Source organism: Dermacentor albipictus, chromosome 1, assembly GCF_038994185.2.
Source record: "Dermacentor albipictus isolate Rhodes 1998 colony chromosome 1, USDA_Dalb.pri_finalv2, whole genome shotgun sequence".
In the NCBI taxonomy this organism is placed as follows: domain Eukaryota; kingdom Metazoa; phylum Arthropoda; class Arachnida; order Ixodida; family Ixodidae; genus Dermacentor; species Dermacentor albipictus.
The window spans coordinates 479,991,805-480,011,419 of NC_091821.1; the positions used below are offsets into that span (position 1 = coordinate 479,991,805).

A 19,615-nucleotide genomic window follows, 5' to 3' on the forward strand; every position below is an offset into this window, starting at 1 on the left:
CGTAGTCGTGTCAAAGATGTCGCAGGGTCAGATGATGGGGCGGGCATAGCAGGAGCGAAGGAAAAGGACGCGCTAGAGGGTCGAGGGTGGTAATCAGAAGAATAGCGCGTCGGAGAAGTCCAGCTGCTGCGGCAGTAGCGAGCGACATGTCCAATGCGTCGGCAGGTAAAACGGATCGGCTTGTCGCCCACGGTTCGCCATTCGGAGGGGTTGCGCTGTCCATAAAAGGAGTAAGAAGAGCGGGGTGGGGACGGGCGTGGAGAAAGAGGTTCTGAGCGTACGGAACGAATGTATTGCAGGCCGACGGTGGACAACTCTTGACGGACGACGGCCTGGATCAAGGAGATTGTCACCGGAGAATGATCAGGTAACGGGAATGAAGGGGCCGCCGGTTGTGCCGCTTCGACCTCACGACGAATGATGCGGGTCAAGTTGTCACATCGTGACGGCTGGTGGAGGAGGTCGTCACAGGATGACGTAGCGGCTGTGTTGGGAAGTCGCGTGATGTGCTGGGATACCCGGCGGCTTTTAGCATGCTCGAGACGGCGGCACTCCTTGAGGATAGTATCGATGCTGGTGACGTTTGTAAACACCAGTAAATTGAAGGCGTCGCCAGCAATGTCTTTGAGGACGTGGTTAACCTTATAGTCCTCAGACATGTACGGGTCAGCCTTGGCACAAAGGGCCAAGACGTCGAGAATGTACGACACGTAGGACTCGGTCGACGTCTGTACACGTGTGGCAAGGGCTTTCTTGGCATTGGCTTGTCGACCAAACGGATTGCCAAAAAGGTCGCGGAGCTTGTCTTTGAAGAGATCCCAGCTCGATATCTCCTCTTCGTGAGTCTGGAACCACGCCAGTGGAGCTCCGTCGAGGTAGAAAAGAACGTTGGCAAGCATAATAGTCGGATCCCACCTGTGACTGGTGCTGACACGTTCGTATAAGCGGAGCCAGTCGTCATCAGGACTGCCGACTCCGAAGAAAACACCAGGATCTCGAGGTGGGGAAACGGCGACGTAGGTCGGGGTTGCAGGCGAAGACGCCTGCGTAGATGAAGTGCCGCCAGCAGGAGCCGAAGTTGCATTGTCGCCGTTGCGACCGCTGCGAAGCTCCATGACGGGTACGGGGAACGTCCACCTCCACCAAATTAATGTTACGTGTAGCTGAAGCTGAATGCTATTTACAATTTATTTACAAGGAAGCTAACGGAGCCCAAAATGGCGACGCTATATCAAGCCGGCACACACGTCGTCTTCTTTCTCCTCAGTGCAGCTAAACTGTGGTGGCTGTTCCGTAGCAATATCTCTCAGTACTGTGTGCAGAAATGACTCCAGGTTGAGCACAAATAGTACTGGGGACAGAGGGCACCTCTGACGAACACCATGAGTGATATGAAATGGTGCACTTCCACCGCCATCAAGAAATTATGTACTCCGGATATTTGAATAGGCATTCCTATTACGTTCAACAAAATTTCATGACAATCCGAACGAGGTCAGCACCGTTGGGATACCAAGGAGATCGTATGCCTTTCCTTGATCTAGTGGAACAAAGAGACTTCGTACTGACCTGGTCAGCGTGCGCGTCATTATGTCACGCGTAACGAACTAGAGATTGTGTATCTCTCTGCCAGGGACCGAGCGTGCCTGGTGGTGTCCTAGTAATGAAGGCATCAGGCTTTCCAAGCGTCGAGTAACAACAACTGTGAAGCTTTTGTAGTCAACATTGAGAAGCGTGATTGGCCTCCCTTCCTCATGACGAACAGATGATGAATAGTGCTTAGGTAGCAGTACCATAAGCCTGTCGCGAAAACTAGCCGGGAATTCAAAGTTCTCAAGGCAGCAGCTCATAGCAGTTAGGAAAGTGGCACCAATATCCTCCCAGAACGTTAGATAAAACTCATTGGGTAACCCGTCCGGCATTGGGGCCGGGCCAGGCTCCATGGAAGATAATGCTGCCTTCACCTCATCAGCTGATGGTCGTGCACGAAGACGATGCAGCCTGAGGCAGCCTATTAAGCATTGTATGAGATCCTCGAAAACCAGAATCTATTTGCATAGTCTTACGCGCCATGTTTTCCAAATGTGTTACAAAGAGCGAATAATCACGCGCACGCGCAGGAGGCGGCGCAACAAGAAGTGATCTTGGGGCCTCAGACCCGAATGCATTCGGCTGTCTAAAAAGCGAGTTTCTGGCAAAGCGCAGAACTTCAGGGTTTGCAGACGGATTACGTCTGCAACGCCAAGCAGCAGCTCACAAAGACGACGCTGCGATGAGGCGTTGGAAAGGCCTCCGTAGCTCACTCTGCCATGACCGCATCAACGGAGTCAATTGATTGACCCGAAGGGTAATACGGAGCTTCGTGGCAGTATCCGCCAGTTCTTCTGACATACGTCATCTTAGTGCATCTCCTTCAGCTGAACATTGCAGACGCCGCTGCAACTTGAGTGCGTCCCATGACTCTGGGTAAGATCTAGAAACAGAGGCGCACACGGCTCTTGACGAACAGGACCGCAAGCAGGCGTCAAGTAGAACGCGGACATCGAAACGCCAAAGTTTTACTGATGAGGAAGCAGGGAAGCAAATTTCAAGCGTAACTGGTCTGTGATCGGCAATGTAAACAGGAGATAAAGGTTAAGGTATCGGCTGACATACTGAGGTTAAGGATCGGCTGACATACTGAGCTTAATTGCTTGGCACATAGGCACTGTCTAACCTCCTTGACGACCAGCCGCGTCGCCGCGTCCAGACGAATGAAGAGCCATGAAAAAGTAGAAATGTATCCAGTAACGAAAAGTGTTGTACGAGGCGACGCAACTCCCGTGCGTTCCAATCAGGGCGAACCCATCCCGAGCCTTGCACATCTGCTCGCGTGCCTAAAACGCAATTAAAATCCCCAACAAGCACCACGTGGCGACCATCCAGGAAATACACGTCCAGGTCACGACAAAAATCGTTGCACTTAGTGTCCTGCGCGGGTCCATATATGCACAAAATTTGTAAAATAAATGAAGCTAGTACACAAACAAAGGCCAATAACCGCCCTTTGCCTTTATGAAAAACATGATCTCGCAAGAGAGCTCTGTTGAAGATAACAATACTGACTCCACGAGAGCGTGATGTGGCGAAAGAGAGAAAAAAAACCAGTGTATGTTAAAAGTGCATTTGAAAGCAGGAACATGTCCAATGACGACAAAAATGTTTTCCTTGATAACACAGTATGTCACAATTTTTAGCGCGGGCCACGCCGGTGATTTCGGCTTGTTCTATAGGTCTTCGGAACCCCTGTGCGTTTAATGAAATCATATTCTGGTGTCAGCCATATTTAATTAAAACTTTCACCAAACTGACATGGTCGTGTTCAAGTCGGCGCCCCGGGAACAAGTCGAAGGGAAATGCAGTACACACGTCGCGTGTTCGACCCTCTCGAAAAAGGCCGAATTTTTTTTTTGCCGCTTTATTGGACCCTTACTTGGTTACGTTGAGCGCCCTCATCATTTCTGACTCCTCAGCTAACGATCTGTTCCATGGATCTATCGCCGACGGACTCTACTCTTCATTAACGCTCCGAGATTCTCAATCTGCTGTGCCAACTCCTCAATCCTGCCGACGTTCTGCACTTGGACGCAGCTCAACTGTTCGTCACCACATCGACATTGGCTCTAGCTTATCGCTGCGCCAAAGACCATATCGTGTGTCCTACACAGAACGCCGCATTATTACAGAACAGGTCGACGACATGCTACGACGCGACGTCATCCCACGGTCGCATAGTCAATGGGCCTCTCCAGCGGTTCATGTAAAGAAAAAGGATAGTCCAATCCGCTTCTGCGTGGATTACCGGCGCCTTCATAAGATCACTCGAAAAGACGCACATCCCGTCCTGCCGCGGATCGACGATGCCCTTGGTTGCTTAAAAGGTGGCGGGCACTTTTATTTTTTATATCTGCATTCAGGGTATTCCCAGATACCCGTTAAAGACGTCGATCGCCCCAAGACTGTCTTTGTTACACCTGACGGGTTATATGAATTTGATGTTATACCTTATGGCCTTTGCAATACGTCTGCCACCTTCGAGTGCATGATGGCGTCTATGCTGCGCCATTTGAAGGGGTCCATATGTATATGCTAGTAGGAAGATACTGTCGTCTTTGCTCCAGAATTCGCAACGCCCCCTGAGCGCCTCAAACACGTCCTGATATGCCTGAAGGATGCTGGGCTCTAATTCAATCTCAAGAAGTGCCGCTTCGCTGCGCCGCAGCTGACGATGCTCGGTCACGTTGTGTCCAAGGACGGTATTCTTCCCGTCGCAGCTAAACTCCGTGCTGTCGCCAACTTTCTTAAACCGACGACAAAAAAAAAAGAAAAGAAAGAAGAAGAAGAAAAGAGTTCAGGAGCTCCGTAGGGCTTTGCTCATACTTTGGCCGGTTCTTAATTTCGCTTCTATTATGTCACCTTTGAGACAGCTCCATAGCAGCGCCAGCAATATACGTGGTCTTCTGAGGGAAACCACGCATTCTCCACTCTGCACCAACTCCTTACTTCTCCCCCTATATTAGGCCATTACGATTCCATGGTTGCAACTAAAGTGCACACGGATTCCAGAGGTGCCAATCTGGATGTAGTTCTTTCGCAACGGAAACCTGGATTCTCCAACTTTGTCTTCGCACATGGCAGTCGATCGCCCATGAAAGCTGAATCAAACTGTGATGTTATCGAGGAAGAAGGCTTTCCAGTAGTTTGGGGACTCGCCAAGTTTCGTCCGTATTTATATGACCGCGCCTTCGAAGTTGTCCCAGACTCCCACGTGCTGTGTTGATTGTCTTCATTGAAGGATCCACCAGGTGGCCTTGCAGGTTAGCCTTTTCGGATTCAGGTCTACGAAATCCGTGTTGTATACAGTTCGAGCCTCAAGCATGCAGATGCTAACACACTCTTCCGGTCGCCTCTCCTTGCCGAGGTTGCATCCTTCTCCATTCTCGAACACACGCAGTGCTCTTCAGACATCGACAGCGTCTCCTCAGCGCAGTGCAACGATCCATGAGCCGCTTGACTTCTTGACGTTATCTCCGAAACACCCATACTTCCGATATATCGGACTTTGCGTCGTCAAGCGTCGAACTTTGTTATTCGTGACGGCCTCCTATACCGGTGCAGCTACTCGCCGGATGGTGGGAAGTCGCTTCTAGTCATACAACGAACGTTGCGCACTGAAATATGAGCAGCTTTTCACTCAGACCCGCAATTTGGTCACGTCGGTGTCTTCAAGATTTACGAACGCGTTTGGCATGGGTACTACTGTCGTGGAATGTACACGTTCATTTGTCTGTTTATTCCTGCGTGGCCTGCATGTCAGCAAAGGAAAAAAAAAAACCTCATCCTGCGACCGCTTCTTCACAGTCGCTTCCTTGTCCTGCCCGTCCAATCGACCGCGTCGGCATTAATCTGTATGAACTCCTGCCATGCCCTACTGCAGCAACTGCTAGGCTATCGTCGCCGTCGACCCCCTAACACGGTAAGCCGAAACTGCCGCACTGCACACTGCCCCAGCACGGTACGTCGCACCTTTAATTTTTAACCGGTTTATCCTTCGACATGACCCCCAATGCGAACTCCTGAGCGACTTCGGTCGTGTCTTCCTATCTGACGAAGTTGAAGTCCTGCTTCATCATTGCTATATTGTCCATCGCACCAGCACGACCTACCACCCTCAGACAAACGGCCTAGTGGTTTAATTGGACTTTGGGAGAGATACTTGCGACCCATGTTGCGTCCAATCAGGCAAACTGGGACCTGGTTCTCACTTTGCTACTTACGCCTACAACTGCTACGCAAGTCAAAACCGGTTTTCCTCCGTTTTTCCAATTGTACATTTGTCAACCATATCATATATAGACACCTTAGTGCCCTACAAACCCGATACCTCTGAGTATGCGCCAATTTCCGCCCAGCCCAGCCAATCAGAACTTCAGCAGCAGAAATGGACACGTCCACTAGGTTTCACACTTACCGCGGAACACACCCCCCCTCCACCTCTCCTCCAAGGTTTCATTGATTCCTGATCAAGATTCCTTTAGGAAACGCTCCGGAGTTGAGAATAACTGAGCCACCTGTTGGGTCAGTCATAAATTAATGTCTTTCAAGTCTTAGACGGCTCATGGCATGAAAAATCCTATGTCCGACGTTACGCTGTCCGCGTTATGGCACGAAAATTCATACGGAATCAAACCCTCGACCTTTGGCAGGAGTTGACCGCGCTAACTGTGCTGTTTATCAAGGCGAATTTAACTAAGACCCACGACCTTTGTGGAGAGCGAAATTCAATGGCACCAAAATTGATGTTGCGACCATTGATGGTCTAACCCATGAGCACTGGTGGGCGTCCAACCCATGACCTTTGGTGTTAACTAAGGTACAATGAATTAATATGGAGTTAATTAAGCCACCCGAGCTCACGGTCTATGGTGTTAACCAAGGCAAACTTAATTAAGGCACTCGAACTTATCACCTTCGGTGGCACTCGAACCATCAACCTTTAGTAGCACCCAAATTCAATGGCAACAAAACTGATGGTGCCACCACTGATGGCGGAGCCCCTGACCTTTGGTGGGAGTCGAACGCACGACCTTAGGTATTAATGAGAGGTTAATTAGGGCAACGCAAATTAAGAATTATGTAATTAAGGCACTCGAACCCACGACATTTGGTGGAGGAAAACAAGTAATAAGAAGTAACAACGCATTCGAATCAGGATGTCGAGTAATTTAATGAATGCCTCGAGAGCGCGCTGGCTTTCGTCTCCATGCGCTATAGCGTGCGCTAAAGTGACTGTCAACTTTTTTTTTATTTAGTAAGGTAGTGCTGCAGAGTTGGTGAACACTGCCGTCAGTAATAACCAAACTAAATTTTCAACAGTGCAACCGTGGTGGCATACAAGGGAAATGGCTGCTACCGCCGCGGCAGAGCTCCTGCAGTTGTGCTACATGCCTAAAAAAATTCAGTGACAGCTAGCTATGCGGTCCTATGGCGAATACAGCCCTTCGCCGTCTTAAATGCGAGTCAGTCAAGCATCATCGTTACCATCGTGTGCGCCGCCGCCGCCGTCGTCGTCGCACCCAGTTTAAGGTTAGAGTATTTCACTGTACAGCAAGTTTTTTTCGAAGCGTTGGGATTGTTTGGGGAGTAACGGCTGTCAGCGAGTTCAAAGCCGTATGAATTGCTGAAATCTGCCGAAGATTTCAGTATTCTATAGTGCTAGGACCACGTTGCTGAGGTGATTGAAGAAGAAAACACTGTCTTTTTTATGTCGTAATAAAGCAGGCAGTGACTCGTCAAAGAGGGTTGACGTTTCTAACAACCTTACACTCTAAGAAAAAAAAAGGACTTAAGGGGTAGGGATGTTAGTCCTTTTGGGGACTACCTGACATGGGATATGAACTGTTACTCCCCATGCGCTTACTCCTTCGATGACTAATAGTTGCCCTTTTCCGATGCTCCTCAAGGGAGTAATGTTAATTCTTTCCAATGCTCCGCAAAGGTGGAATTAATGAAATTAGGCATTTATACCGCAATAACAAAATTACTTAGCTGAAAAAAAAACCTGCCCGAAAATAGGATTCGAACTCAAGTCCACTCGCTCACAACTCAGGTACTCTAACCACTTCACCACGGTGGTTCCATTTTCTTTATTACCTTCATTACAACACCACGTAAACGCCTACAAAGAAAGTCACTTGATGCAGAAAAATAATATTACATCATTTGGAGAAACTGTACATATTTAAAAGGCCCTCAAAGAGGATATCACAGACACCAAACTGTCAAGCTCCTGAAACCACTCTGGCGGTTCAATCATGTGCTTGAGGGCACCTCGCGTGTACCTAAGACTTTCGTTTAGGTGTTCCCTCGTAGACCATTCATCTACGTGGGCATTCCTGACATTACGCGTTTTCCACACGCTGCTCATACACAAAAGCATCATCATGTCAGCCGGCACTTCCCCTGTGTCTGTGCATGGTAAGAACCGAATACCGAGAGGACTTAACGGCAGTTCTTTCTTCAGAGTTCGTTTGAGAACATCCCACAAGAAAACGGAGTCATGGAAATCCAAGAAGATTCATAATAGCTCAATAGTTTTAGGTTTCTTACATATGATGGAGTTAACAGACCACGGAACAAAGAAACCCTTGCTTTGTAGCCATGGCTTCATAAGGAGAGGGTCAGAATACAATTGAAGAAAGGTTTTCGCTGAAGATATAAGCGGCATATTTTAACGCGTTTCAGCACATTGCGTACAGATTCTAAGTTATACATTGTGCGGTAAGCAGGATGCGACAAGAAAACATCAAAGAGACATATGTCACAGTTGCGTAGTTCATGTGTTTACTGCTAGATCGACTCACCTGAAGCTAAGTGAGCCATCAGGATGGAGAAAACTCCTTCTGTAGTTCAGTTTTGACCATGCGTATTTAAAACAAACCGTTCCTCATTTCGTACAGTGAACACAAACAAAGCGAGAAGCGACGACGCGGAGTCGTATCGGCATCGGTACGCTGCCGTTTTCAACGGAAAGCAGTCGGATGCACTCACCGGCACTTCCCTAAATTAAGTGCGACGACGAACATGGGTGTATTTTTACGCATTGTCATGCACACTAATTATTTAGCTTCCGAGGTGCACTGATTGCCTCGTATCGCAAATGGGCAGCAAACGTAGGCCCCTTTGATAGAGCAGCTTATACAACCGCCTCATTCAGCTGCCAATGGTGTCAATACTGGCATCAGCGTTCCCACCAGAAAATTCATGCGTTTTCTATATGAACAGTCATACGCGTGAGGTCCTCATCTGTGTCTACGTTACGGAACATATTGTGTGCACGAAGGGAATACGAAGAATGATAAGTAGACAACATAACAACGCTCCCGTACTACGGTCTCTCGCTCGCTGTTTTCGAAGGCGTGTGGTCGTGTGGTCGCGGTGCCTACATGGACAAAATCTGCCTGTTTTGATATCTTCTGGCATTAATTGATGTCACCTACAAGTGTCTAGCATTACATCTCAGGTGAACGACGAGTGGTCCCTCTACCTGCCGATGTAAACAAATGTGACGGTCGGTGCTTTGGACTATCAGCGGCGTTCTTGTGGGATACAAGTGCGGAAAGTCGTGCTCCACATCTTATAGTGTGCATGCGAAGCGCTTCCCTGAAAAGAGGTAAAACACCTAAAATAGCAAGCAGCACGTATACAACGAGTGGTTAGGGCTACCCTTGGTCTTTAGGTTGCAGCACGATATGTAGCGCATGGGGTGGCTCTCGGGGTGGCGGGTCGAATGTGAACGGCGATTCGGGGTTGTTGGATTCGTCAGGATCATAACTGTCAATATTTGACAGATCCTAGGAGCTGGTCTAGCTGGCATTGTCACCCGAAGGTCCGGTGCGGGCACGAATCAGGTCAGCGTCTGCTCTTCGCTGGTTTCGTTCGCCCAGCGGGCGAGACCGGCATGCCTTGCGTGCCTTCCCCGCTGGGGACACTCGTGACGTCACACAAAGAGGTTCTCTCGGCTGCTTCGTCAGGTTTCGGTTTGCGTGTTTGCGCTTTTCTGCTTTTTAAAAACTATTTTCGCATTTGCGGAACAAGTCTACTATCAGAGACGCGACAGGGGTGTCTCGGGAACCTAAATATTCCATTATCTTAACATGGTCAAAAAATAGTCGGTGTTCCTGTGTAAGTCTTGCTCCGAAATTGTTAAATTGGCGCTAAAACTGTCCAGTGAATTTTCGATATTGTTGGTGTTCTTGAAACATATGATATGAGCTAACATGGCGTTTCAAGTTCAGCTAGTGTAGTTGCAGGTGAAGAATAAAATAAACAGTAAACTTATGAGCATGACGCACATGACTTCCTTTGCTAGTATAGCTAAAACAATGCATGATGACAGCTGATCCTGCGCCTACCTTCAGATTTCTAACATTACAAATCCAGAACTGTTCAAATGAAGATGGATCACCTGATTTTCCTATCACAAGGGCACACTTTGTCAATGTTATGCTTGCCACTTTCTAGTTTTCCGTGCTCGCGAAAAAAATAAGTTATGCAACCCGATCTTGGTCTTGTTATTACTGTGGCAACGACAGCCACCTGAAACGGCATCCACCTGCAAGCTCCATGTGGTTTGTGGTATTGATTTGTCCGAATGCCGTAAGAAACAAAAGCGTTGCGGTCAGATTCGCCTGAACTGTACGCCTTCATGGAGCTAATTTGTCCTAGCTATTATGCACCTCGTCGTGCTGCAAGCCTAGCTACATATTTGTAAATTTTTTAGTTATACAACTTACCGCTACGGTTGCCGACGTCCACTATCAATGCTTAGTGCAATTGCTGCATCCCCAGCGTTAAAATTCACCCTAGTGGGTTTCACAAAAAATAAAAAAAGAAAAGAAAACCTATGTATTGGGAGCAATATGTGAGGCGGTAAGCTAAAGCCTCCGCAAGCGCAGATCACCGTTGCTTCATCATGGCGACAGAGCGCATGCGCCGTTCAGCCTGTTTCGGTTGCCTTTTTGTAGCTTTTGAATTATAAACGCCCACTAGAAATTAATTTTCGAAGCAAGTGTCTTAACTGCACAGTCACTAAAATGTCGCCAATTGTTCTGTCCCATCGCTAAAGAAGGTGGCCAGACGATAAATAGACCAAAAGGTCACTGAATCTAACGACAAAATCACTAAAATTGCTACACAGGCATTAGAGCAGGGCGTAGTCAAGAGCAACGCTGGCGCAGAAAAGGGGTGGGGTAAGCGGCGTGCGACTGTTTCCACCCCCACCTCCCCAATCCCTTGACAAAAAATTCATCGACGATTAGGATACTGCATAATTTGAAATTTGAGCGCAGCTGATACGTGTTTTCATTTCGGGATATATTGGTTGGCGCGGACAATCTGTGTAGTGAGGCACGTTGGAAAAGGCGTGAAACGTGGCGTGACTGCCTTGCTAATTCGGAGATCGTGAAGGACAGCGCGTTGGTGACGCGCGGGCGCGATCCGCAGCAGCCGCAGAACTGGTGCCAAGGGAAGGGAAGCGCGGTCGACGACGGCAGAAAGTTAGGTGGTGTGACGTGATTAAGAAATTTGCAGGCGCAAGTTGGAATCTGCTAGCGCAAGACAGGGGCAACTGGAGAGTGCTGGGAGAGGTCTCCGTCCTGCAGTGCATCTGACTGTATTTAATATTTTGCTATATTGCTGTACATCCACGACAAAAATGTGCAGTTCTTCTAGGGGGCAGCCATCTTTTACCGACTACTACGGGATGCGGCGAAAAGAACAACCGCGATAACGCTCAGCCTGTTCGTATCGCATATGCTTCGTATCGTACCGCTATGGCTTTGTCGTCAGCTGCTCACTCAGTCATCAAGTTGGCCGACAGCTGGTGGCTGTAGTCGAGATTAAGTGCGCTTGCTATATAAATGGGTGCACCAGAGTAACGAATTCTGGTCGCGAACAACCCACCACACAAGCTACACTTGTACCGGGACGAAGGCATCGTGATCCATCTGCTTGCCAGTGTGCCCGATTGTCTAGCTTGTTCGCTTGTGCCATGCGAAATTTTTGCAGGAGTCACTACGCCTTGTCAAGCTCGCCCGTCACCTACATCCGTCAAGGAAAGGAAAAGAGGCACTGACCTCGTCGGTCATGCGGTCGGGCAGCGGTTCTGGCGCATCCCATCCGGGAGGACGTCGCGTCTTGCTTGTGCCCGCGGACTGCTGCCAGGACTGCTCCGCTGGAGCCACCCGCCCAGTCCCGCTGACACAGACGTTGCCCATGCCTCGCAGTGCGCCCTGCTGGAGCCGATTTGCACGAAGGCACTCAGGACGCTAGAACGCACGACGCAGACGCGCGCATGCCGCGTCGCGGTAAACACAAAAGAGTTGCACAAAGGCGACGGGGGCGCTCTTATGCCTCTATACACCTACCGGCTACACAGTGAGTGTACTCGGTGAATGTGTGCGACAGCGCTGAGGTGAAGACCTGGCAGGTCTAACGGCAATCGCGCTTCTAACAAAAGCGACGCCAGTGCTCTAGCCCTTTGTGCACTGCTCCAACCATGGACTTGTCTTTTTTCTCCATGGTTTTTCCCTGTTTTGTCTACTCCTGGGCACTCATAATATATGCATTTATGTTTCCCTTACCACCAGTATTTGTTCACGCGTCATATCCCGGGCCCATGCAATATGGTGTCAAACGGAAGGCAGGCCTTTTTACTCAATAAATTATGAAAGGGTCGGCTCACTGACGTTGCCTTGCTCGATAAATTAGGTATGTATACCTCGCCGTCCAAGACCGTACGTCATTGATTGATACCTGCAGGACAAAGACACATTCGCCTTTTGCACAAGCGTTCCGGTATTTGCACAAACGCAAGCGCAAGAACCGTGAGCTAATAACGATAGCCTCAACAAAGTCTGAAACTTGTGTGTGCTGTACTTTTTTTGCAAGCGCCCCCATTAATGCGGTCGTTAATCAGCTTCTCGACCAGGGAGAGGTCACTAGTCGTGATCGCATATGAAAACTCCTCTTGCACAACAGTTCATTGTTTTCGTTGCTGAATCGGCCGCGCAGTGCTTCGTAGCCGTTCATAAAGAGAACATCATGAGCGTATACTATGAACACACGTATGCTTTCTGATCTTCCGAAGGACTGCCTCTGTTCGACCCCGCGACGCCGTCTCGTTCGCCGAAATTGCGCGATCCATATACGTCGCATTTGTCACCTGGTCGATAAGCAACTTATGCGCATGCGTAATTACTGAGCGTGGCCTCTCAAAGCCCAGTATATATGTAGAGCAAAGGGAGGAAAGCACGATGCCACGCGAGAACTGGCACAGCGATGCTAATGACTGTTCGTGCATCTCGCCGTTAGACCACTGCGAGAGATACAGATTTAGAATTGATTGTGCGATCGAAATCTAGCGCATGCTGTTTCAATGTCCTTTTTCGTCAGTGTTGTTTTTGTTGACTTTGTTGAGCGTTCTCTCTTTCTTCGTTGTTGTTGCTGTGGCCTCTTCATGCAGGAGCAGATGTTTTCAACGTGTATACTCAGTTGAGACCGCACAAGTGCCATCAATTTTAGTAATCCGGGGTTGCAATGAACTTTATTTTGCGAGCGAAGTGACAACAATCGAAAGATCCTCAAAACGCGGATACATTGTTTCTTCAAATGTCTGTACATAAACATCGCTCGTGCCACCGCTTCCAGAAGTGTTTTGTCAGGCAGTCATTGAAAAGAAGGAACACATAAGGACAGTTTTAAGGCTTTGTAGAGTCTATAAACAGTTATATATGGATTTATGAATTTACACTTCTTATCGAATAGTTGCCACAACCCTCAGTAGACAGAACGAAGAAACAGACATGTTTACAAGATTTGTTTATAGAGAGCATGCAGACATTATTAGCCAAGCGAAGACGTCCGTATGCATAGACAATATAGTCAATGTATACGCAATATAGATTTTCTAGACCTTCTAGAAACAGAAAAAGGGAACTTTGCGAAGACGTAGCGTCGCCAATTTTGGCGGCAGCTGTGGTCCTTTACACACACACACACACACACACACACACACACACACACACACACACACACACACACACACACACACACACACACACACACACACACACACACACACACACACACACACACACACACACACACACACACACACACACACACACACACACACACACACACACACACACACACACACACACACACACACACACACACACACACACACACACACACACACACATATATATATAAGACTGGACTGCGGAGTGGGACTTATGCAAGGTGCGGAACTGCCGTAGTGCAAGAGAGACAACTGCAGTGCCGTGAAAAAGCGTACAACAGCAACAGCACAGAGTAAAGAAGAGGACTATTTATACGTATACAACAGAGGGACGGTAGGTAAAATTTATCCAGAGGAAGATCACGATGGCGCTGCGCTGTACAGCCTGCTCAGGCGAGGTCGGCGACATGCTGGCACGTAACCCCGCGTCTCAAGACGGGCGCGGTAGGCACGTTGTTTAGCTTTAAAGGCTTGGTAACACAGATCCGCTCACCTGCAGTTATAGTTGTGTCGATGAAGCGTGCGCTGACAGCCGCCTTGGAATGGGAGGCCTACCGAAGCCTCTGCGAAGCGAAATTTTGACGCAAAGCTTCGGCGGCTATGAATTTTGTCGTTCTTGTTGCTGTTGCTGTGTCACTGATATGGCTCGCACCCTCTACTGGAGATGGGCGACGGTTAGGTCGGTAGGAGCAATAACGATACTAAGAAAAGCAAGAATAAAAACGAAAGTGTATATAAATTTATTGAAAAGAAAGAATATTGCATATGCGTAGCGAGACCATGAAATTCCGGAATAATTAGGGGAGGTTAGTAGAGAAGGGAGAACATTTAGCGAATGATAATGGACACAAAGAATGTGGAAGAGTTTAAGATTATTGTAAAAGAAGAAGAAAGAAAGAACCTACCATTCTCATTCATCCAGAATATGGTGGCTGTTTTCTGCATATTTTTGTGGTAACTTCGTTTGCATACAACATAACAACGGCATCTTTCGAAACCGCCTCGGCATGCGTGGCAGAGGCTGCAGCCATTGCCTTGGCCATTCAAAACGCCGAGTGCCAAACCAACTCGGTTGTCATATTATCCGACTCACAAGCGGCTTGCCGCCTGTTTCTACATGGAGTGACACCCAAATCAATAAGCAAAATTTTAGGCACTCAACTAGAGGGGCACCACACTATCGTATGGTGTCCGGCACACGAGCGACTGGCAAGAAACGCGAGGGCAGACCGTATTGCTCGAGGTTTAAACGTCCGAGCAATGGCATGGCCTAGCGACGACCTTCCACCGAATTCTCGTGACATCTTCCTACAGCAACGGCAGGAGCGGATACGTTTTGGACATCCTCATTCCGATTTAAACAGCCAACAGGCGAGGGACTGGTGTCGTATTCAGAAGAATATGTGCCCCAACCTGCACCACCTACAGAGAATACACCCCACGAGGTTCACTGAAGAGTGTCCGTGGTGCACAGACACACTCACACTAAAACACATCACATGGGAGAGCCCCAGGAGGTCCCCGCACATAGACAGCCCCATATCACACCAACATCCACTAATGAGGAATAGGCAGTGGGAGGCATAGCTTGCGGACGGGGGTCGGGAGAGCCAGTTGGCTCTTCTGGACCAAGCCCCGCGAGCCGCTCGTGCCAGTGAGGCCCTGGAATAGGGGCTCCAGCTATCGTGCCTTATTTTATTTATATTCAATAAAGTTTTTACTCTCTCTCTCTCTCTCTCTTCGTTTGCATATTTTTACATCTTGTTGTGATTATTCTGACCTGCGTGTTCTCTTTCTTCTGTTCCTGCCTGTATGTTGATGTTCCTACTTGCTCACTGTATACCTTGCTTTATTTTCGTCTGTGGCCTGTCATCTTACTGTTTTTTTTTTTACTTCTCATCTTCAACTTCCTTTTTCTAGCGCCCTCCTTTCTAAAGAGTAGGCACGCTTTGTGAACTGCTCGGTGGCCGTTGCTCGCCTGCTCCTTTTCTATTTCCCTCGCTCTGTGTGAATGAATGTGTGTTTTGATATTAAATAAAAATAATCATAACAACGGCACCAACTCAAGCTAAGAGCTGCTTATCTGTACTGGTCTGGCGAGCGAAATGTTGCAGCTATTTCAACTGAGTTATGATCGGGCGAGTTTTAATTACCAGAGCAACTTAACATATCTTAATTTTAAAGCAAAGTGAAGGGAACAGACATAACCAGTGTTTCACGTTAGGGAAAATACTGCTCCAGCCGTTTGTTATCGACGATGCAACATACATACTGGGGTTACTTACGTGTTGTCCAATGGGCGATGAAATACAAGGAGTCGCGTTAAAGAGAGTGAAATTTAGTGTCGTACTAGAGCAGAAAGGAACGAAACATAAGTGGAACTGAGTTCTGGAAAAAAATAAACATAAGAAAAAAAAACGCTAGACTTGGGTGACACCGCAGAATCACAACGCAATTTCTCGCAAAGCCGTTTTATAGCGATGGCCCTCCCCTGCTTCTTCGAGCCCTCCTGGATTTTCCTGACCGTGGCTGGCTGGCGGCGGCAGCGGCAACAGCAGCAGCAGCCGCATGCTCTAACCATTAGACCTCAATTTCTTGTTAATGCGCAAGCCTTCGTGGGCTATTCCTCTCGAAAACGTGTCCGTTCGTCTACCTGTAGTTAAAGCTTGGCAATTTGCGTTCCATAAGTATAGATGGGGCCGTATAGTTGTATATATGTGAATGCCTTATGACTACGTAGGACTTCTAAGATTTATGACGATATATATATATATATATATATATATATATATATATATATATATATATATATATATATATATATATATATATATATATATATATTATTACATTGCATACAGTGTCATGAACAAGACGCATCACTTCACAACAACCTATTGACACTCATAAATGCAGACATTATGACACAATGATGCGAACACCAAATAGGCAAATTCAGTTACATTTATTTTAGCACGTATGATATAGTACACTTTCAAGAGTCACCACAAATCACGTTGCTCACAATTCCAGGGGATTCTTCAAAATACTTTTCACTAGAAAGATTGGCAAGCATAAAGCATAAACACCTCACCGGTGTAATTTCACATTCATCATAAGCGTCTTCGATACGTAAACTCCATTCGCAATCCTTGTCGCGGTTGCAAAACGTGGTTGCACAGAAAAGGTATTTTTCGTTTCTTCTGTTAACTGCCGTCTGTGTGATGTGCCGGAGACTATCGAACATTGTTTGATTCTATTTATTTATACAATACTGCGGACTGATGGTCCAAGCAGGGTGGTGGATACAAATGCAAACACAAAAGAAACAGCAACGAAAAAAGCAACAATAACACAGGCTCAGAAAGGTTATTTCACAGTTTGACCACTTGTTTTGATAAGGCAGTTCCGTTCTCTAATGGTGCTAGGGAAATAAGAAAACTTAAATAGGTCTGTGCGAGCAAAATATGGGGTTAGGGTATTTTCACTGTGGTGTCGGGTGGGCCTGCTAGTCAAGGGTGACAAATATGCTGATGCATCTAGCGCTAGTTTGTTTTCCAAGAGTTGGGAAAGAAATTCTAACCTAAAGTTGTGCCTTCGTGCCTGTAATAGGGGAATGCCATTTGCTTGCATTAAATCAGAAGGTGAATCTAATGCTGAAAATTTGTTAAAGATAAACCTTACGGCCTTTCTCTGAACACGTTCAAGACAACCAATGTTGCGCATAGTGTTAGGACCCCATATAATACACGCATATTCCAGTCTTGGCCGTACAAGAGCAGTATAGCAGAGCAGCTTAACATTAGTGAGAGCGGTATTAAGTTTATGCTTGAGGAAACAATGCTTGCGGAAAGCGGATGACCAAACATTATCGATACGAAGATTCCAAGACAGGTTTGAAGTGAGTGTTACACCGAGATATTACAGCAACTTACTTATTGTAATGGTAAATACCCTAATGCGTAGGTATATGACAACGGATTTTTTTGGAGCGTTACTGGAAGGCAGACACATTTGCTCGTGTTAAGGGTCATTATTCATTTTATACACCATACATGTATATTGCCCAGACTAGTGTTGAGATGGTTGTAACCGTCAGTGGAACTAATTTCTTTAAACAAAACACAATCATCAGCAAACAATCTTATGTGTACACCAGGGCAAGCAACATCAACAATATCATTAATATACCGTATAAACAGCAAAGGGCCTAACACGCTGCCCTGAGGTAAACCGGATGGGACCGGAAGACAGCCCGAGTGTTGACCCGCTACATCAATGCATTGTTTGCGATTACTCAAGTTGGCTGAAATCTAGAGAACAAGTATTTGTGGAATGCCTATTGTTTGAAGTTTGAAAGCGAGTTTACTATGGGGAACTTAATCGAAGGCTTTGCAAAAATCTAAAAGCATGTCTATCCTACCATGTCTATCGAGGGTCAATGCCAGAGAACGAAATAATGTGACGAGTTGAGTTACGGTTGATAGTCCTTTCCGAAATCCAGGCTGATATCTGGTCGATATGCAGCGTTCCTCGAGGAAAATTTTTATCCTAGTAGCTATGATATGTTCAATAATTTTACAGCATTGCGAAGTTAGTGAAATATGACGTTAATTTTCTAGTGTCAGGTGGTCTCCCTTTTTAAAGATGGGTACAATTCGGCCTGTCCTTTAATCACTGGGTGATTGTGAAGTCAGCAAAGAAGTGCGAAAAATAATAACAAAAAATTTAGCAAGAGATAAAGCATATAGTCGTAGGAATACGTTTGGGATTTAGTAGCTTCGAAGTCGCCATCCAATTTCGGGATATCCTTCAGGAAAAAATAAAGACGAAATGAATAAGAAGAAATGAAGAAATACAAGCTGGTGTAAGAGTTGCCACATTGCATAACGTGTGTGCGGGAGACCCCATGTGCGCATGCCGGTTTCCTTAACGTCAAGGACGCATGAATTGAATGTGCAAATGTTCTTAACCGCTTCGGTCCAGCAGGTCTCGGCGGCTCTTGAAAGACAAAGGCCGAGCAAAACCGACGGAACGTTGCCCCTCAGGATGACCGACCGCGGGAGTAACACGCCCTGGAGTTGAGTAGAGACCACCCGCTGAGAAGACGTCAGGGCCCGCGTCACGGCACTATTTAGTCATGATGTCGTTCTGCAGGCGACTACATGAAGTTGTCTCTCTCTTAACCGCTTCAGGAATGTTTCGCTCTACAAATATTCCAAAATGTGCGTTGGATCTGTATAATCCCTTGTTTTTTTTTCAGGCAGTTGTGTCTATATTTCTTTATTGCTGATGACTAAATGGCTTACTTTCAAACGGTGCCTGCATATTACTAATGTCATGGCCCGCATGACATGCAAATTTATATTCCGTGATACCCAAGCGGCCATATAAGGCCGGCGCCGGCGACGCCGATTTCTGTCGGATGTAACCTTTCTTGAAACACGGAAGTTGCGTTCGTGCCATGCATACTTTCGTTTCGAATGTGCACGCGAAGGCTGCTGAAAGCGACGCCAGACGGCGCCTCAAGCATAGGCGTAATTATCGGGGCACAGCGGGCTAGTCTCCCTCGGCTCCTTCCCGGTAAATACGTGCTGTCAAAAGGGGGGCAGGCAAAATATGCCATTCATCCACCCTCCCCCACTTCTCAAAGCGGGCACCTACGGCTGCACGCCGGAAAGTCCAACAAAGCTGCAGGTGAAGCTAATTTCTTTACCTGAATAGAGTGGCCACGTAAGGAATGGTATTCTGCACTACGTATACCGTGTTTGGGCAGCGAGGATTGTTTTTTCTGTCTGCTTGGGACGCGCTCTAGCGGACGTGCGCGGTATTCGCCATGCACGCTCACGTAGCGGCGAAGACATGGCTCTAGGCAGTTCCCGCCCTAACAAATGTAATCTTGAATTACTTGCAACATGCCCAGTTATAACGCAATAGCGTTAAGTGCCTCGTGTCGCAGAAAATTCGGTATCGGCGTTGGCGTCCAGCGTC

The 19,615-nt window shown here is 47.3% G+C and overlaps 1 protein-coding gene across 3 annotated transcripts in view; it reads right to left on the minus strand.

Moving 5' to 3' along the window:
• CROT (Carnitine O-octanoyltransferase) overlaps window positions 1-14,255 on the minus strand; it is a 150,765-nt gene extending 136,510 nt beyond the window's left edge. Inside the window, exons 1-2 of one of the 3 annotated variants that reach the window (XM_065431235.1) lie at window positions 14,118-14,255; window positions 11,676-11,831 (exon numbers count right to left, since the gene is read on the minus strand). In XM_065431235.1, the coding sequence (XP_065287307.1) occupies window positions 11,676-11,816 (141 nt within the window). In that variant the 5' untranslated portion in view covers window positions 11,817-11,831; window positions 14,118-14,255. Of the gene's footprint in view, window positions 1-11,675; window positions 11,853-14,117 lie in introns of those variants that run through there. The other 2 variants (XM_065431236.1, XM_065431234.1) reach the window with 2 other exon arrangements.
• Between the last annotated feature and the right edge of the window lie 5,360 nt (window positions 14,256-19,615).